Source organism: Sebastes fasciatus, chromosome 24, assembly GCF_043250625.1.
Source record: "Sebastes fasciatus isolate fSebFas1 chromosome 24, fSebFas1.pri, whole genome shotgun sequence".
Lineage (NCBI taxonomy): Eukaryota > Metazoa > Chordata > Actinopteri > Perciformes > Sebastidae > Sebastes > Sebastes fasciatus.
This window is the reverse complement of record NC_133818.1, coordinates 15151001-15172232: the sequence shown is the minus strand read 5'-3', so window position 1 is coordinate 15172232 and position 21232 is coordinate 15151001. Positions and strand designations below refer to the sequence as shown.

General features: G+C 40.8%; 2 protein-coding genes across 3 annotated transcripts in view; both read left to right on the top strand.

The window, feature by feature from the left end:
• The window catches only part of LOC141762853 (uncharacterized), a 500458-nt gene that overhangs the window by 167370 nt on the left and 311856 nt on the right, over positions 1–21232 (top strand). Inside the window, 3 exon segments of the mRNA XM_074626949.1 lie at positions 16080–16253; positions 18186–18362; positions 19831–20004. Coding sequence (XP_074483050.1) covers positions 16080–16253; positions 18186–18362; positions 19831–20004 — 525 coding nt within the window.
• On the top strand, positions 3980–20548 carry LOC141762862 (protein NLRC3-like). 2 transcript variants are annotated; one of them, XM_074626982.1, is made up of 6 exons: positions 3980–4682; positions 4857–5006; positions 8639–8802; positions 9865–11713; positions 13576–14097; positions 20349–20548. In XM_074626982.1, exons 2-5 carry the CDS (start codon positions 4876–4878, stop codon positions 13763–13765), a joined length of 2334 nt encoding a protein of 777 aa, XP_074483083.1. In that variant the 5' UTR covers positions 3980–4682; positions 4857–4875; the 3' UTR covers positions 13766–14097; positions 20349–20548. The 2 variants fall into 2 exon arrangements, with proteins under 2 accessions (XP_074483083.1, XP_074483084.1); XM_074626983.1 differs by lacking the exons at positions 13576–14097; positions 20349–20548 and adding an exon at positions 5708–5824 and having other exon boundaries at positions 9865–11717.

The window sequence follows — 21232 nt, the reverse complement described above, 5'->3', positions numbered from 1 at the left end:
TCCATGTTTTCCTGCAGGTCTTTTAATCTGTCACAATTACTGGTAAAGAAAACTTGGACTTGTGTTATGAAATAGTGTGCAGCTAATCAACTCTTCATTTTCCTGCCAACAGATACACGTTTAATCAATGTTTGAGCAGGAGAGGAATGTGTTTGTCAGTGCAGAGCAACACACAAACAAGTAATGACTTGTTCAGGACGTGAAACAAAGTTTAAGACTTTGACTTGACTTCGGACTTGTCAGTTTTGACTTAACTAAAACCTCAAAGTCAAGACGTGGGACTATTTACTGCACAAGTGTGTGTAAATGTAGCTTAAGGTAGTGGTTCCTAACTCTCCAGCTGGGACCCTGCACGGTGTCTAACCATCACTGCTATCCAAAATTGTGTTTATTGTTTCAGGCTTATCTCAAATCTCACATAAACCACCTTTGATGAGGGTTCATCTGGTTATTTTAAGGGGCCAAAAGGGGTTGGGAACTAGTGGCTTATGGTACAGTTGTGATACACAGGACAGCTGTCTGAGCACCTAGTAGGCCAGTGCTGGTGGAATGTCCGACCCAATTTAGGTACATCATCAGTCCACACTAACAGCAGCCTAGGGTTTAAGTTTGGCTAAAAGAGTAGAGCTGTGTAAATAGAATCAGCTCAAATTCCTGCATTTTCCAACACGTCGGACTGTTCTTTTATTATAATGAATCTTGTATTTCTGCAGTTATCATTGTCTGTACTCTGTGGTGCATCCTCAAGCTTTATTTTGGTCTTTCGTTCAGTTCCCAAAGCCTTAATTTAAAGAACCTTTTTCTCATTTTCTGCCATCTGATCTGTCTCGGCTCATCTAAAGCATTCTATGAAAAATGAAAAAAAAAAATACGTTGCAGCTCAGTGTGCTTTTGACCTATAGTTGTTAACAGGTATGATATGTTATACTGTACGTGACTTTGGTTGGAAGTCACAGGAACAAAACCGAGTTAGCTGTTTGACCTTTGTGACCATTATCAGTTGTGTCTCTCTCTTCCTGTAGTCGTGCAGTTTATGTAAAAGACTCCTGGCCAAACTGTGCTATTGAATCTTTTATTTTTGTAAATGGCCAAAATACTAGCAGTAGTTAAATATTAGTGTACTTAGTATGATGTGACTGAAAAGCACCAAAAGATCAGTGATTTTAGTTTGACTGAAGCTGAAAGCAAGAAAAAAAAATCTCAAATGTTTACCTGTTGTAATTCCCAGTCCTGTCAATACCATGGTATGGTATGGTATGGCATGGCATGGTATGGCATGGCATGGTATGGCATTGACAGGACTGTTAGTGTATATGTGGGTGTGTGTACTTGTGTGTTTTTTGTGCTAACTCAGCTGGACCCAGCACATTTGAATAGACAGAATATGTCTGTTGGTGTTTAAATATATAGTATAGCTGTATAACTAGGGCTTGTGTCAGTTTATATATATATATATATATATATATATATATATATATATATTAGTGTGTGTGTATTATTGTTGTCAGGTGAAAACATGTTAACTCCAATTTTTTATTATTCGACATGATGAAAAAAATAATTAAGGTTGACAAAAAGCAACAAAATATACGACGGCGTATTAGGGCCACATTGAGGAAAAAAATAAATCTGAGATTTCGAGAATAAAGTCGTAATATTACGAATTAAAAGTCATAGGTTTACGAGAAAAAAAAGTTGTAATATTATGAGAACAAAGTCAGAAGTTTACGGGAAAAAAGTGTTAGTATTATGGGAATAAAGTCAGAATATTATAAATGAGGAACGTGGAGCATCTTGTGAAGTTCTACTTTAGTTTAGGTTTCACAAATAACCAAATACTTCATCTTTTGGCACATCAGCACCACATTATCATCAGTATCAGGACCTGGAGAAGATTGTGAAAGAAACTGCGTTTATTCTGAAGAAAGAGCCACACGGACCTGCTGGAGAAACTGACTTTAAATTACTCTTTTTCTTGTAAAGTTATGACTTTATTCTCTGATTTTTTTTCCCTCAATGTGGCCCTAATACTCCGTCGTAAAAAGAAGATGAAACCAAGGCAGTTTTTCTTAGCTTATGAAAAATTGACACCTCGGTGTCACAACAACAAGTTTTTCATTTGACAACAGCAATATGTATGTGTGTGCGCATGCTTGTGCCTTATTTGTTTCTCCCAAATGATCATGTGATTGGCCATCAAAGTGCCAGTGTGCCCGTTCTGCCATAGATTATAACGATGCGAGGTGAGTTCAACAAAGCTTTGGTGTTACACGGTGGTCAAAACAGGCTGAAGGTGCCTTGAACAGAAAACACATAGGGGACAATGGAGCTCCTGTGCAAACTCCTAGGCTCGTTGAACACAGCTCTAACTGTAATGGATGATCACAGGCTTGAGAAATGTAACCTCATAAATATGAAATCCTTATCTACAGAAGAGGAAAACTTTCTGTCTTTAAAGCTAGGGTTGGTAATCTTAAAAAACAGCAAGAGTACGCTAGATTTAAAAAAAAAAAATGATCCAACCGTAAAAACCCAGTCCAGTGTTGCCAACTGTTTTTCAATAAAAGTAGCTAAATCTAGCGAGAAAGTCAGCAACATGGATATATAAAGAGAACTGGATGCAGCGTTTGAGGCGTTCATTCCTATGAAAGTTGCTCAGTGGTGCATGAAGCCAAAATGGCTCGACTCCCGAGAGATAAAGTACCCGGATCTTCCAGCGATCATCCGCATCCATTGGGCCCATAGAGCAGGCGCAGTAGCGTTTCCTTTAACTCCGCCTCCAAGCCTTCGGTCCATCCGCGGTCTGGGAACATGAACAGAGGAAGGGAAAACATTTTTAAGGACATAATGATTTAAATAAGGGCTATTCAAGTGTTCGTACTGGGAAGTTGATTTACCTAAAAAATGATCAGCTGATTTACAGACGTCTCTTTCCCAATGTAAGTCTATGGGAAAAAGTCTTTTTGGGCCCAATGGCATCGTTTGGCCTCTTCGAAAATTTGCTTCAAAGCCCGGGTGCACTTCCTGGGGGCTTGGCTGACAGCAGGCCATCCTCCAAAATAGTCTAATCTTAACCAATTACCGACCCTCGTTAACCGATTATTAACCGTTAACCGACAAGATTTGTGCCTGGCATGCAGTGGTGCGCCAGCTGCAGTGTATGAGCACAACAGACAACTGAGTCCTCAGTTCACCGTCAGGAGAGTTACTGTAGCAGCCATGACGGGAGCCAACTTCCTGTGCCGTAACTCCGGCTCAGACTCTCTTAAGGTGGGCTCTTAAGGTGGACCAGCTTTTCTCCTTAAAGTGACAAGTTTTTCTCAGCTTTTTAATTAATTATTAACATTTCTTTTAACCGTTTTAATCAATAGCGTTAATCGGTTCAAATGCTTAATGTCGGTTATCGGTTAAAGAAGATTACCAACCCTAGCTTTAATTTCACGATTCTTTGAAGTTATTCAAATTGAGCATGCCTCAGTACACTATAATTTACCGATCTCCTGAGAAAACTCATTTGTTTTTTTGTTTGTATTTTTATTCTATGGCCACATATGTTCATAATTTATCAATATCCAGTCAACCACATAATAATTTCTAGTTCACAAACATTTTCTAGGATCAGCTGTTCAGATGTATACAAATGTTGCACAACCAAATTCTCTCTCCACTTTATAATCTGACTGTATCTTTTTATATTTACAGTAATATCAACCAAGTACAATTCCTGTTTATTTAATTTCATAACACTGTTTCTCCTCAGCTCTGCTGATCAATTACAGCCCTGCCCAATCTATGGATCTTTGTACTGTAACTGTTGTGAACAGTATTTCTCTGTTGGAGAAATGATTTGGTTTCCAGTCTGACTTATTGACAGTGATCTTATTTTCTTAACAATGTTTTTTTTTCATCCATTACTTTTGATATGTTGTGGATGTTAATCTTGTATATGTATGATTATAATGGTAATATAAGATTTACCATCTCCTCCAGGAGATAAATTAATGGAAAGCAGCCAATGCTGGAGGTTTGCGGGCTTCTAACAGGTCCGAACAACGGGAGTGCACAACTATAATATGACTATTTTAATTTTTTTGACATACTATAATATGACTTTTTATTTTTTTGACATACTATAATATGCTGCAGTGAGGACTCAACCTTAGTACATGGGGCACCTGTTCTACCAGGTGACCTAACCCAATTTACTACACTGTGACTTTTTTTCAATTTTTTCCACATAATATGACTTTTTTTTGACATACTATAATATGACTTTATTTTTTCCGACATGCTATACTATGACTTTATTTGAACCCTCCCGCTCCCTACACACCCACAGTCACAGATGAACTGAGCTGATTTCCTGTAAATGGAGAGAGGAGGAGCCACACTGACCATGTCATCCAGGCTCATGAGAACAAGGTCTGTGGAAAGGAGGCTGCATCACGCGTCATATCATCGGAGTTAAACGCATGCACAGTAGAATCTGCTCTGCACGACCGCAGCTTCAGTTACACTGCGCATGCGTTATACCCGACACCAAGACCAGTGACCCAGCCTCCTTTCTATAGTCCTTGATGAAAACAGAGAGGAAGCATGATAGTGAAAGCATTTAGTTTGTTATTCCAGACTCCATTTTCAGACAACGGCACAGAGATGTGACGACTGAAAACTGAAGCAGGGTGAGTGTTAATCCAACATTTTATTATTTTACTGTCAAAGTGTCAGTCAGTTTCTCTCTGTGTGTGAGAGTGTGAGAGAGAGGTTGTGTGTTACTTCCTGTTCTCTCAGTCTTGTCTGTGACTCTTGTACAAACTTGTTTCATGTTCACTGTCAGCGTTAATGTTTAACCTCAGACTGACTTCAGATCAGAAGATGATTGACTGTGTGGAGGAAGAGGAGGACGGAGCAGAGTCTCTAGTCTCTGGCTGTCTGTCTATGAAGAGTGATCAGTCTAAAGAAGAACCTCTACTCTTCAGTAATGAAGCTGGACCCTCAGAGTCAAAGTAAGAGAGCTGCTACTAACTCATTTATAGGACTCATTTTCACTTTCCTCTACCAATACCATGTTTTCTGTTGATTTTGTGTTTCTATTTTAAAGTTTCTACTAAAATGTATTTGCTAACTGAAGTTGAACAAACTTTTCTTGACACAAAGAGAATTAACCCCCCCCCCCCCCCTTCCAGCCAGTTTCACTTCCTGTGTTTTGGTTAACGTTCTTCCTCAAACAGAGAATGGAGATGTGGTTAATAGTCAGCTGTAACTCATCACCAAGGCAACCAGACTGTTTATCAGCCCACAAATAAGACAAGAATTAGCTCAACACACCGACTCTCTCTCACTCGCTCTCTTCTTCACCGTCTGGGAAGATACAGAATGATATAAAACAAAGTGATGCCATGCCAATGCCATGATTTAGTTGATTGTGTGTTTGTTTATTAAATTTCTACTAAAATGTATTTACTAAGTGAAGTTTAACACACTGTTGGTGACACAAAGAGAATGAATTAGTGCATTCTTCCTCTTCGTATCTGTGACAGCTGTCAGTCACCCAGAACATCTGTAATCTAAGAGGACTAATACAAACTTTAAACCACATTATTGACAGTAGCAGTAGTTTGTGTATTTAGAAACTGAAATGTCTTTGTCATCAGAGAGTTTATCAAGGATTCATGTGATGTGAATAAAATCATCTTGGTGTTTGCAGAGTTCAGTTCAGACCGAGAGCAGAGTCTCCAGTACCCAGCTGTCTGTCTATGAAGAGTGACTGGTCCAAAGAGGAACCTCCATTCTTCAGTAATGAACCTGGACCCTCAAACACAAAGTAAGAGACTGTTTCTACTGTAAGCTGACCTGATGGATGATGATGCATTGAGGATGAAGACTAAATGTTCTGCTAACAGATTTATATTCCTGATGCAGAACTATAGAGAGGTCCCGATAGACCAGAGAAATTTAGAGGTCCCGATAGACCAGAGCAATAGAGAGGTCCCGATACACCAGGGTTGCGTTCGAATAGTCTTTTTTGCTTAGGAAGGTTCCTAACTGAGTGAAATGACCCGGAAGTACCTCAGTAGCAGCCGTGATAAGAGCCGTTCGAATTCACCAAAGCTTCAACCGAAGCTTCAATGCTTCCTTTATTATCTCCTTTAGCAGAGGATACACTGGACCATCCTTTACCAAAAGAAACGAGAGAATAACATCCCACAATTCCTTGCGGCCGTAGCATGTAAAGCGACGCACCATTCGGCCGTTCATAATAACAAACTATATGCTTATCTTGCATATTATTTTCATACGCTCATACACTAATTGGGATTCATGTTTAATATGAGTGGACAGTGACAACCATTTCGTTTCAATTTATTTTTAATTAATTATTTATTTGGAACATATAACAAATACCTCAGTAAAAAACAAAACAAGAATAACTAATCAAATGAACAGTAAACAACCAATTAACAAATAATCAACACAAATACATATTACGAATAGTTCAAAAAGAAGTTGGAAGTACAGCCTACACTTACAGTATATGATCCAACCCCTTCTCCATAACTCCAACATTAACTCAATATTTATCATATATTCCTGTTTATTTCAATTCCAGCCGTGGTAATGAAGTGATATTTTTCCACGTTAGGTCAGATGATCCTTTATTATCTGTTGATAGTGTTCCAGCAGCAGGAGGAGGAGCTGTGGTATCTCTCTTTAACACACCGCGGGTGAAGCAGTCTGTCACTGAAAGACCTATTTAAGAACGCACGGGGAGAAGCAGCGCCTTTTGTAGTCCATCTTCACAACAATGTAGTTTCACCACAGCAGACTGACGTCACTAACATCCGCCTCCGTCGCATCATAATGACGGAGTCTAGTGAAAGAGCAGTCGGATTCTCCAAACACCGCTGTCGTCGTTTCCTAACTCCTGAATTCTCCTTCTCATCTTTCCTTGACCTCATGACGTTTTCCACTGAGGTCAAGGAGAAGTGGTTAGGAAAAGACGTTAGGACGTAATTATTTGTCTATTCGAACGCAGCCCAGATCAATAGAGAGGTCACGATAGACCAGATCAATAGAGAGGTCACGATAGACCAGAACAATAGAGAGGTCACGATAGACCAGAGCAATAGAGAGGTCATGATAGACCAGAGCAATAGAGACCAGGTAGTTATATCACTCTCTTCAGAACCACCAGACTTCATTCACAAAAGCAGTAATTTCCCTCTCAGAACACAGGAGTTGCTGCTCTACTGCTGCTTCTATCGGTTAGTTAGTTTGTGTTATTGTGTGACTTTCTGATCCAAACTAACGCGAGTTGAATGTTTGAGTTTGTTCTTTAACTAATTACTGATGTAGAATATGGTGAAGGGAATTTAAGCTCACTTACTAAAGATTCAGAGCTTGCAGTTGAAAGTTTTGGATCATTAGTAAGTTGACCTTTGACCTTAGATTTTCTCCACCATATGTTGTTCCTTAAGGTCAAGAACAAACATCCCTGGGCAGTAGTGATGTTAAAGTTATCTGCTCATACTAAAAGGGGCAGTAATGTAAATTTGGACCACTTCTCTTTTTAGAATATTTGAATTCATGCCTTCATTTGATAGTTGACAGTAGAAAGTGACAGAAAACAGAACGATATAAAAATAAATGTAAACCATCTGGATTTGAACCAGAGACACCACTGTTACATACTGTGTGTCTTAGACTGCTGGTCTACCACACTATTTATACCACTTCTAACCTCAGTTCAAACCTAACTAACTCAAGCTAAGCTGCCCAAAGTGACCGTGAGACTGTTAAGAACATGATCAGCTCTCTTTAATGGAGGACTTTCACTGTGAAGTAGCTGTAGAAAGTGTTGAACCTACAAAATAAAACAGGAAACAAACTACAACCAAAACCCAAGACCATGACAGTCCCCCCCCTTTCTCAAGGGACGGATCCCAGACGTCCCTAAAACAGAGTCTGTGAACTCCATCAGGGTGGGTGGAGGGAGTCCGGAGGAGGGATTAAGGGGCTAGCGGCCGGGCACTGAACAGGGACGGGGCAGGAAAACTCAGGCGTACGACCCGGGGACAGGACAGACGGGAGAAACTGATCAGGAGGGCGACCCCTCTGGAGGACGACCCCTCTGAAACCCAACGTGTAACAACAGCTGTCAGTGTGCTGACTTCACTATGACATGTGATTATCATAAAGTGGGCATGTCTGTAAAGGGCAGACTCGTGGGTACCCATAGAACCCATTTACATTCACATATCTGGAGGTCAGAGCGTTCTTCCAGACAAGCTAGCATGACATGGTTGGTAACGATGGATCCTTAGGTTTTCTATAGTTTCACATGTTACCAGTATCTTCACTCTAGCTTTAAAACTGAGCCGCTACAACCTCTGAAAGACTGAATATCGTCCGTCAGATTGTAAAGAGGTTAATAAGACAGCCAGATAGTAAAATTCAGCTCATTAGTGTTTATGAAAGCAGGAGAGTTGAAATAAAAGCAACACTGTCATCACAGACTGAATGCTGAATTCAAACAGAAAAGTAACAACACTTTAACTGTTCCCTGTGACCATCTGAGCTTTGAGACAGTGTCGGCCAATCAACAAAGCCTTTTAGTTATAAAGACATGTCTTCACAGGAAGAGGAAGAGGAGTGATGTCTCTGTGGAGGACCAGCTGTCCTGCTGTGCTGTGTACTTGGACCAGTCTGCTTCATCAGGAGACTCCTCCTGTCCCCAGTGTGGACAAAGATCCAGAACCAGAGCTGGACTGCAGCCAGCCGGTCAGACCAGCACTGTACAAAGTAAGACTCTACATCTGTCTGCTGACGTCTCCATGTCTGAAACACTACTTGTTCTTTTAATACATAAAAAGTCATAAAAGTCTCACCAGGTCCTGCGAGGACACTAGGGGACGCCCTGCTCCACTCAACTGGCCGTTCAAGCCAAAGACATACTGTATATACATACGCCAACGTTGGCATACGATCCAGAGGTCAATGAGGAAACTCCGACACTCAGACGACCAATCGTGTAACTTCATCACTCAGTGACAGACTTTTAGGGTTGTAGGGCTGGCCGTCTGCGGTCCAGCCAAAAAGACAGAGAAAACAAGAGACATAAATAAATAACCCTCAAATACTCAACATGATTTACTGTGGAGACGGACGCTCTTAGTTTCACTTTCCTCCTCTGCATTTCATTCATTACATCCAACGTGCAGTAAATGTCGTCACAGTGAGATTAAACCTAATGTTTATTATTTTCCATCGTGTTTTTTAGATGAAACGGACGACACACTGAACGGCAGACTGCAGAGTGTGTTTACTACTGCGACCACCAACAGCCCTCGTCACATGTCATGTTGCTTTTTCATACATCAGAGGACTAATTTGCTGAGTCTTCACAGGTCTTTAGACCGTAGTGGAAACAGACAACAGTGGACTGAAGGAACCTTTTAGTTCCTTAAAAGTAGTAGGACTAAAAAGTCCCAGGAACTTTTGGTGGAAACCCGGCTTTTGTTATTGGTGCTGTTAAATAAAAACATGTCCACACAACGAGTTATGAACATATTCTGCATTATTTGATGAGTGGATCAGTTTTAAATATTACAGGGAGGAAGGAACAGCCACAGTGAGCTGTTTAGATGAAGAGCTGCAGACGGACAGCTGAGGCTCCGCCTCCTCTGCTGTCAATCAAACATGTACACCGACTGAGAGAAAAAGGAGCATTTCTGATGCTTCCACTAAAACTAGACTGTTTAACCTTTACTGCTTTTTATTTACTTTATATTGATCACTTCAATATTGGCAATGAAAATAATAAGCACATTTTCTCTATTTTTAACTTTTGTCCTTCTCTTTCAGCAGATAGAGGTCTGCAGGAGGTTGTAGATGAACATAAGATCAGTCTGAGGAGGAGATGTGAATGTGTGACTGAAGGAACTGATGAAACAGGAAGTGGAACCCTCCTCAACAGGATCTACACTGAGCTCTACATCACAGAGGGACAGAGTGAAGAGGTTAATACCCAACATGAGGTGAGGCAGCTTGAGACAACTTCCAAGAAGAAGAGCCTCCATGACGCTCCAATCAAGTGCCAGGACATCTTTAAAGCCTTACCTGACCAACAGGGACACATCAGAGTCGTTCTGACGAACGGCGTCGCTGGCGTTGGAAAAACCTTCTCAGTGCAGAAGTTCACTCTGGACTGGGCAGAGGGCTTGGAAAACCAAGATGTCAGTCTGGTGGTTCTGCTCTCGTTCAGGGAGCTGAACTTGATCAGAGATGAGCAGTACAGTCTTCTCATGCTGCTCCATGTTTTCCATCCAACATTACAGAAGGTCACAGCAGAGAAGCTCGCTGTCTGTAAAGTTCTGTTCATCTTTGACGGCCTGGATGAAAGCAGACTTTCACTGGATTTCAAGAACAGTGAGGTTGTGTCTGATGTCACCCAGAAGTCATCAGTCAACGTGCTGTTGACAAACCTCATCCAGGGGAATCTGCTTCCCTCAGCTCTCGTCTGGATAACTTCCCGACCTGCAGCGGCCAATCAGATCCCTCCTGCATGTGTTGACAGGGCAACAGAAGTACGAGGCTTCACTGACGCCCAGAAGGAGGAGTACTTCAGGAGGAGAGTCAGTGATGAAGAGCTGTCCAGCAGAATCATCTCACACATCAAGACATCCAGGAGCCTCCACATCATGTGTCTAATCCCAGTCTTCTGCTGGATCACTGCTACAGTTCTGGACCACATGTTGACTACAGACCAGAGAGGAGAGCTGCCCAAGACCCTGACTGACATGTACTCACACTTCCTGTTGGTTCAGACAAAGAGGAAGAAGCAGAAGTATGGTGAGGAACATGAGACGAGTCCACAGGAGCTGACGGAGGCTGACGGGGAAGTTCTTCTGAAGCTGGGGAGGCTGGCGTTTGAACAGCTGGAGAAAGGAAACATCATGTTCTACCAAGAAGACCTGGAGCAGTGTGGTCTGGATGTCACAGAGGCCTCGGTGTACTCAGGAGTTTGTACAGAGATCTTCAAAAGAGAGTGTGTGATCTTCCAGAAAACAGTCTACTGCTTTGTTCACCTGAGCATTCAGGAGTTTCTGGCTGCAGTCTACATGTTCCACTGTTACACAAACAGCAACACAGAGGTACTGAAGGACTTCCTGGGAGAAGAATATGTTCATTCAACCCTGGATGACTTCCTGAGGAGAGCCATGGAGAAATCCCTGAGGAGTAAAAATGGCCACCTGGACCTGTTTGTTCGCTTCCTTCATGGCCTCTCTCTGGAGTCCAACCAGAGACTCTTAGGAGGTCTGCTGGGTCAGACAGACAACAGTCCAGAAATCATCCAGAGAGCCATCAACAACCTGAAGGAGAAGAACAAGGATGAAACCAGAACCTCTTGCAACATGTTGATGCGGAACATGGTTAATACAAAGAAGACCAAAACCTCTCCTGACAGAAGCATCAACATCTTCCACTGTCTGACGGAGATGAACGACCACTCGGTACATCAGGAGATCCAAGAGTTCCTGAAGTCAGAGAACAGATCAGAGAAGAGACTCTCAGAGATCCACTGCTCAGCTCTGGCCTACATGCTGCAGATGTCAGAGGAGGTTCTGGATGAGTTGGACCTGCAGAAGTACAACACATCAGACGAGGGACGACTGAGACTGATTCCAGCTGTGAGGAACTGCAGAAAAGCTCTGTAAGTCCAGATGTGATTAACTTTATAGATCAGTGTAGATTACTAGTTTAGTTCTTCAAATATACACACTATAAATTATTCTTAAAATATAATATTCTTATAAATGTTCCACGTGTTTATTACATAAATATGTATTTGTGTTTTGTCACAGATGTTCTTGAGCTGTTTCAAATGTTGAGTTCAAAATGTTTCAGTAGTTTGTGTTTCTAGCTGTCAAGTTAATGAACACTTATTCTATTTATTTCTAATAATTGTTACATTTGACAGTTTTTTCTTATTTATGTTTTGGGGTGATGGAGACGACATGTGAACCTGGTAAAACAAATGAAAAAAACAAAAGATCAGCTGTCTGGTGGAGTGCTGGGTCTAACCGGTGTAACGGCAGCAACAGAACGTTTGCTGATCCGGCGGGGAGTCGGGGCGGTCCTGGGATCAGAGTCCTGGTGCTGGGGTTTGCTTTCAATAGGCATTGCACCACATTACACCTTACCTCGTGTGTTTTTGGGCTCATCTCTTTCGTTGGCTTCAAATCCAAACTGTTGCCATGTTGATGTGGTTTTAGTTTTCTTTGAGACCAGCTCTGCCATGTCTCGTCTCATCACCCCAAAAAACACATGAACTTCCTAGTAAACAAACCTCTTCTTGTTTATACACCAACATTATATCATAATATTACGTTAATCACGTTGTCATATTGCTTATTAGTAATGCAATACAGGCTGGATTTAGCACTGTGACTCTGTCGGCACAGGTTGTTGATGTCGGCTACTTTTTAATTTGCCAGAACGTGTCGTTAGCATAAAGTCAAACCGGTTTAAGCTCGTACACCGGACCGGACCGGACCGGACCGGCAAAACCGAAAATCGACCCAACTCTAGCATTAGCCACCGTAAACTACTGGTCATACGAGACAAAGCTTGTCGTTGTAAAACCCCTGAGTGTGTTGAATCGAGCAATGGTGCATTTTATTGCTAATGAATTCAAGTTGTGTTCCATCATCTTGTTTTGAAGTCTTTCCTTTTATTCTGTTACTCACAGAAGGAAACTCTGGTGTTTCTCTCTCTTGTTGCTGTAGAGAAGAGTAGTAACAGGAAATACACAGCTTCCACCAATAACAGCAGTCTGATGAATATATAACAGCAGAATGGTAGAATTCAGACTTTTTAAGAGATCTTATACAAACCAAAGATCAATGTTCTGTTTTTAATGCTGATACACTGATATCATCTTTCTGATGTCATTATGTGGTAAATAATGTAACCTCATTGGTTCATTCATTGTGTTTGTGAGCTGAATACATTTGATGCTCAGAAAAGAGTGTTAATGACAAAACACCATGCAGTCATCAAAATATCTAGTTATATGAATGTTTAATTATGTACAGGTCTAATATTATAGCGATTTGCTCAATTTTCCCATTTATAGACGTGCACCTGAAAGCAGCATGTATCTAGCAAAGAGAGGTCATCTTTATCAACTGTATTATTATTACTTATTCACTGAGTTTTAAAAATGCTTTTCTAATCAAGAAGGCCTCATGCTAACTTTGTGGAGACAGACCTGGTATCAGATCACACTGACAGACTGGACATTAGGGAAGCCTCAATGTAACTACATGTTCTCTCTCTTCATCTGCAAGATTAAAGAAAAACAAAGATTAAAAGTCTGCAGGTTTGAGAGAGAGTGATGAGAATTATTGTTTCATGTCAAATAGTGAGATAAGATTAGCTGAACCACTGATGTCAGGAGTAAATGTTGATTAAAGAGGTTTATATCAAACTGTTTAGTCATCAAATGCATGAAGTAAATATAAACTGTCCTCTTTCATAATAACATTTTTTGTAATTTTTGTGTCATCACAGACTTTCTAACTGTGAACTCTCAGATAATCACTGTGAAGTTGTGGCCTCAGCTCTGAAGTCCAACCCCTCCCATCTGAGAGAGCTGGACCTGGGTGGAAACTACAACCTGAAGGATTCAGGAGTGAAGCTGCTTTCTGCTGGACTGAAGAGTCCAAACTGTAGACTGGAGACTCTGAGGTCAGTTCACTGACTGTAGTTTATGTAGTTTGTACACACACTCTCTACACACTGGCTCTGCTCCAGATGGCTCTAGAGAGGGACTTTCACGTTTTCACGTCGGCCATCGTAGCTCTCCAACAAGCTTGGCACACAGGAGAGGATTCAGTTGGTTGTAATCTCCTCACCTCACCACTAGATACCTCCAGATCCTACACACTGGACCTTTAACCACAGACCTTATTTCAGGCATCTAACTAAAAACCCATTGACTTCCAGACGAGGGAACAGGAAGTGCTAAAATGCTAATTCATTTCTGGGTTTTAGGACTCATTCCTGTAGCGCTCTATTTGAACATGTCTAAAGGTGCAGCACTCTTCAACAAACACGTATTGCACCAACTTAAAGGCACACAAGTGATGATTATGAATGACATCATCTAATCAGAGGTCTCTATGGTTCTAAGTTATTCCCACGTTCTTTTTGACAGCAGATCTAATTGTGATCTGTTTTCATGTCAGCATTTATCTGAATACAATACTCACATGTTCATATGTACATTCAAAGAGTTATTGATGTCTGTCATCATTCCTTCTGTCTGTGAAGCAACCCCCGTATAACCTGAGTGTTACGAGATGAGGACTAAATCCACAGTCTTGTTCTGTGTAAAATGACCTGTAAAGTTGATCTTAAACTAATCATAGGCTTCAGCAGTCTGAGTTAGATGTATTAGGGCTGGGTGACTTGGAGAAAATCAAATATCATAATATCTTTTTGTGTAAATGACCAATAATAGAACAGCTAGAACAGTCTGGTAAGTTCAGAGAATGACATCACTTTACTGTAATGTAGCCTTTAAAACCAGGAAGAGATGACACTTACAACACAACACGATATTACTAGGGCTGTCAATCCATTCAAATATTTAATCACGATTAATCGCAAATTATTCACAATTTTTGTATCTCTTCTAAATGAACCTTAAGGGGAGATCTGTCAAGTATTTAATATTCTTATCAACATGGGAGTGGACAAATATGATTTATGTAAATGTATGTATATATTTATTATTGTAAATCAATTAAGACACAAAACAATGACAGATATTGTCCAGAAACCCTCACAGGTACTGCATTTAGCATAAAACAATATGCTCCAATCATAACATGGTAAACTGCAGCCCAACAGGAAACAACAGCTGTCAGTGTGTCAGTGTGCTGACTTGACTATGACTTGCCTCAAACTGCATGTGATTATCATAAAGTGGGCATGTCTGTAAAGGGGAGACTCGTGGGTACCCATAGAACCCATTTTCATTCACATATCTGGAGGTCAGAGGTCAAGAGACCCCTTTGAAGATGGACATTTTTCCTCGCCAAATTTTAGAGTAAGTTTGGAGCGTTATTTAACCTCCTTCCCGACGAGCTAGTTTGACATGGTTGGTACCGATGGATTCATCAGGTTTTCCAGTTTCCCATGATACCAGTATCTTCACTTTAGCTTTAAAACTGAGCCGCTATAACCTCCGGAAGATCGATTGCATTAATGCGTTAAAGAAAATAGTGGCGTAAAAACGATTAACTTTGACAACCCTAGATATTAGGATATCCAAAATCTAAGACGATATCTAGTCTCATATCACGATATGGATATAATATGGATATATTGCCCAGCCTTAGTATGTATCCAGTCAGTATGTTGTGTTTTACAGTTTCCTTGTTGAGCTGCAGGAGGAATAGTAACTCAAAGAGGGAATTTGGTACTAAACAGTGTGTAACTTTGATTTGTCGACTCAGACTGCTGAATCTTCATATTAGTTTCACTTGAACTTGTGAAGTCATTTCTTACAGTGTAGTTGTGTTATGAAGGGACCACTTCACAGGAGGAATGATTACTGCCACCAATAACTCTTTTAATGTACATATGACATGTGGCTGTTGTTTACAGACACACTTGAACAAATGTGGACCTTTCCTGTAAATGACATAAACCTGCTAGGCTGGCAGATACAGTGAGAAGAAGGCCATGTAATAAATGAAGTAATGAAGTCCAACAAGTCTGATTTGATATTGATCCTCTAATTCTAGACTTGACAGAGATCAGCAGCATGTTATTGATGTGTGTTGACATGAACAGGTGTATGAATGTTGTGGTGACATTTGGATGATGTCTGTAGAAGGCTGACATTATGATGATCCACAATAACACAATGACAAAGTCACTCTACTCATTTTAGGGAAAAGATCATTGATTAGGACATAGTGATGTTGAGCTACACATTTAAAACCTGAACACATCTGACTGGATTATAAAGTGATTTTTATCTTTATCATTTATTCTTTATTCAGATTGAAGGGCTGCAGGTTGTCAGAGATCAGCTGTGCTTCTCTGGCCTCAGCTCTGAAGTCCAACCCCTCCCATCTGAGAGAGCTGGATCTGAGCGTCAATGACCTGCAGGATTCAGGAGTGAAGCTCCTGTGTGGTTTTCTGGAGAGTCCACACTGTAGACTGGAGACTCTGAGGTCAGTTCACTGACTCTCTGTTACTATTAGAGATCTTATATGTTGAATTAACAATTGAACCTGATTTATGTACAAACATAACTTACATCCATAAAGTTGTTAATGTCCTTTTCTTCATATTTTCATGTTTCTTGAACTAAATCTAGTCTGCAGTCACAAAAGACTTGTGTTTCTTAAAGAAAGTGTAGAAAATGTCCACTGTTAGTTGTTAAAGTAAATGAATGTTTATCATTGTTGGTAAATGGTCACATTTGGATACAGAAGATCCTCTGAACTAATATTCAGGGTTCCTACGCAGTATGGAGAAGTATGGAATTTGATTTTAGTCATTTCCAGGTCTGGATGAGTATGGAAAAAAGAAAAGAGAGAATGGAAAAACATGTCCGTTTCCAGACTGTTGCCCCTATTCTGCTTTCTAAGATATCAAATTCAGAATTTCTAAAATAAATAGATCATACAAGCAGAGTGTTTTTCATGGTGTTTAGAGCAGCCGGTGCAGCCACAATGTTTACTACTGTGTGAGAGAGCGCGGGCCAGAGAGAGCTTGATGTCGTTGAAAGCAGCACAGGAAGTAGGCTCTGACTGAACGCACACTCCTACAGAGCTGCCTCTACGCCTGAACGTCACAGCCAGGGCCGGCGCCTCCATAGAGGCCGACTAGGCAACCGCCTAGGGCGGCACTTTGGCAGCCAAATATGGGCCAACTATTCATCATGAGCAACATAACAATAATAATATAATAATAAAAAGTAACCGGTAACTGCAGGCAGACGGCACAGAGCAGAACGCTGCCTGTCAGACTGGGACAATCTAATACTTTACATATTGAGGGGGGGGACGAGCGGCCCCTCCTAATTTGGACTGATCCTCGTTCTGGCTGAAATCTGATTGGCTCAGTCATTTACATCATGAACGTGATGAACTGTGACCAGTGTTCCAGCTGGCCGGTCTTGTTTTGATTCAGTGGTGACGTGCTGATACAAACTGAGGAGGTGTCATCCACGATGAAGAGTCTTGAAGGTCTTCATCATCATCATCACATTCTCTTTATACCACTAAAACTCTATTAGTGGTAAAATTACTAACCCACAATGTTTCGTCTCGCGCCCTCCGGCAGCTCACATAAGACACCTCTCCCTCTCAAAGTCCTGGGATGGGTTTGTGTCCCAGTCTGTCCCTGGTGCTAATAGAGGGGCGGCATCATTGTGATTCACCTAGAGCAGGATGTTTGACAGCAGAACGTCGTCCAGCTTTCTCTGTAGGACTGTAGACTGAACGACCACGATGAGTAAAGTGTTCTGAGGGCTGGCTTGATGATCCCAAACACAAAGCCTGGTTGGTTAACAATTCCAAATGGAAAAGAGAGCTGGATGCAAACTTTGAGGAAAATGGTTTGACATCTCAACCATGGTGGGGGGGGGGGGCTGTAGTCTTGTAACAGCATCCTCTGAACCCCGAGTCACAAAGTCAAATATGGTCTGAAATCTACAGAGAAGTCTGAAAAAGTCCTGAATGTAAAATGTAAAATGTGTAGGAACCCTGAATATTTGTTCTGAATTGATCAAGTTTACTTCATGAAGTAGAAATATTTCTCTGGTTTCTGATTGTTTCAACATGTTCCACAAATAATGTCTGATCATCGATATTGATCCTTCAGCACACACACATAGATGAACACAGAGATCAGCAGCATGTTATTGATGTGTGTTGACATGAACAGGTGTATGAATGTTGTGGTGACATCTGGATGATGTCTGTAGAAGGCTGACATTATGATGATCCACAATAACACAATGACAAAGTCACTCTACTCATTTTAGGGAAAAGATCATTGATTAGGACATAGTGATGTTGAGCTACACATTTACAACCTGAACACATCTGACTGGATTATAAAGTGATTTTTATCTTCATCATTTATTCTTTATTTAGATTGGGGAACTGCTGGTTGTCAGAGATCAGCTGTGCTTCTCTGGTCTCAGCTCTGAAGTCCAACCCCTCCCATCTGAGAGAGCTGAATCTGGGCACCAACATCAACCTGGAGGATTCAGGAGTGAAGGTCCTGTGTGGTTTTCTGGAGAGTCCACACTGTAGACTGGAGACTCTGAGGTCAGTTCACTGACTCTCTGTTACTATTAGAGATCTTATATGTTGAATTAACAATTGAACCTGATTCATGTAGAAACATAACTTACATCCATAAAGTTGTTAATGTCCTTTTCTTCATATTTTCATGTTTCTTGAACTAAATCTAGTCTGCAGTCACAAAAGACTTGTGTTTCTTAAAGAAAGTGTAGAAAATGTCCACTGTTAGTTGTTAAAGTAAATGAATGTTTATCATTGTTGGTAAATGGTCACATCTGGATACAGAAGATCCTCTCAACTAATATTCAGGGTTCCTACGCAGTATGGAGAAGTATGGAATTTGATTTTAGTCATTTCCAGGTCTGGATGAGTATGGAAAAAAGAAAAGAGAGAATGGAAAACCATGTCTGTTTCCAGACTGTTGCCCCTATTCTGCTTTCTAAGATATCAAATTCAGAATTTCTAAAATAAATAGATCATACAAGCAGAGTGTTTTTCATGGTGTTTAGAGCAGCCGGTGCAGCCACAATGTTTACTACTGTGTGAGAGAGCGCGGGCCAGAGAGAGCTTGATGTCGTTGAAAGCAACACAGGAAGTAGGCTCTGACTGAACGCACACTCCTACAGAGCTGCCTCTACGCCTGTACGTCACAGCCAGGGCCGGCACCTCCATAGAGGCCAACTAGGCAACCGCCTATGGCGGCACTTTGGCAGCCAAATATGGGCCAACTATTCATCATGAGCAACATAACAATAATAATATAATAATAAAAAGTAACCGGTAACTGCAGGCAGACGGCACAGAGCAGAACGCTGCCTGTCAGACTGGGACAATCTAATACTTTACATATTGAGGGGGGGACGAGCGGCCCCTTCTAATTTGGACTGATCCTCGTTTTGGCTGAAATCTGATTGGATCAGTCATTTACATCATGAACGTGATGAACTGTGACCAGTGTTCCAGCTGGCCAGTCTGGTTTTGATTGTAGTCTTGTAACAGCGTCCTCTGAACCCCGAGTCACAAAGTCAAATATGGTCTGAAAAATCTACAGAGAAGTCTGGAAAAGTCTGGAATGTAAAATGTAAAATGTGTAGGAACCCTGAATATTTGTTCTGAATTGATCAAGTTTACTTCATGAAGTAGAAATATTTCTCTGGTTTCTGATTGTTTCAACATGTTCCACAAATAATGTCTGATCATCGATATTGATCCTTCAGCACACACACATAGATGAACACCGAGATCAGCAGCATGTTACTGATGTGTGTTGACATGAACAGGTGTATGAATGTTGTGGTGACATTTGGATGATGTCTGTTGAAGGCTGACATTATGATGATCCACAATAACACAATGACAAAGTCACTCTACTCATTTTAGGGAAAAGATCATTGATTAGGACATAGTGATGTTGAGCTACACATTTAAAACCTGAACACATCTGACTGGATTATAAAGTGATTTTTATCTTCATCATTTATTCTTTATTCAGATTGAATTGCTGCAATTTGTCAGAGATCAGCTGTGCTTCTCTGGCCTCAGCTCTGAAGTCCAACCCCTCCCATCTGAGAGAGCTGGAGCTGAGTCACAACGACCTGGAGGATTCAGGAGTGAAGCTGCTTTCTGCTGGACTGAAGAGTCCAAACTGTAGACTGGAGACTCTGAGGTCAGTTCACTGACTGTAGTTTGTGTAGTTTGTACACACACTCTCTACACACTGGCTCTGCTCCAGATGGCTCTAGAGAGGGACATTCACGTTTTCACGTCGGCCATTGTAGCTCTCCAACACGCTTGGCACACAGGAGAGGCTTCAGTTGGTTGTAATCTCCTCACCTCACCACTAGATACCTCCAGATCCTACACACTGGACCTTTAACACAGACCTTATTTCAGCCATCTAACTAAAAACCCATTGACTTCCAGACGAGGGAACAGGAAGTGCTAAAATGCTAACTCATTTCTGAGTTTTAGGACTCATTCCTGTAGCGCTCTATTTGAACATGTCTAAAGGTGCAGCACTCTTCAACAAACACGTATTGCACCAACTTAAAGGCACACAAGTGATGATTATGAACGACACCATCTAATCAGAGGTCTCTATGGTTCTAAGTTATTCCCATGTTCTTTTTGACAGCAGATCTAACTGTGATCTGTTTTCATGTCAGCATTGTCTAATTATTTGAAGCAAAAACCAAATAAATATTCTGCATCTGTAACCTTTTTGCAGGTTCATATTTTGTTCAAGTCTATCTGAATACAATACTCACATGTTCATATGTACATTCAAAGAGTTATTGATGTCTGTCATCATTCCTTCTGTCTGTGAAGCAACCCCCGTATAACCTGAGTGTTACGAGATGAGGACTAAATCCACAGTCTTGTTCTGTGTAAAATGACCTGTAAAGTTGATCTTAAACTAATCAGAGGCTTCAGCAGTCTGAGTTAGATGTATTAGGGCTGGGTGACTTGGAGAAAATCAAATATCACAATATTTTTTTGTGTAAATGACCAATAATAGAACAGCTAGAACAGTCTGGTAAGTTCAGAGAATGACATCACTTTACTGTAATGTAGCCTTTAAAACCAGGAAGAGATGACACTTACAACATAACACGATATTACTAGGGCTGTCAATCCATTAAAATATTTAATCACGATTAATCGCAAATTATTCACAATTTTTGTATCAGTTCTAAATGAACCTTAAAGGGAGATCTGTCAAGTATTTAATATTCTTATCAACATGGGAGTGGACAAATATGATTTATGTAAATGTATGTATATATTTATTATTGTAAATCAATTAAGACACAAAACAATGACAGATATTGTCCAGAAACCCTCACAGGTACTGCATTTAGCATAAAACAATATGCTCCAATCATAACATGGCA

Excerpts from the sequence above, each read along its gene's own strand:
- LOC141762862 (XM_074626982.1), top strand. The coding sequence starts at position 4,876 with ATGATTGACTGTGTGGAGGAAGAGGAGGACGGAGCAGAGTCTCTAGTC. Across the intron at positions 8,803-9,864 it reads TCAGACCAGCACTGTACAAA|CAGATAGAGGTCTGCAGGAG; the intron begins GTAAGACTCTAC and ends CTTCTCTTTCAG. Across the intron at positions 11,714-13,575 it reads AGGAACTGCAGAAAAGCTCT|ACTTTCTAACTGTGAACTCT; the intron begins GTAAGTCCAGAT and ends GTGTCATCACAG.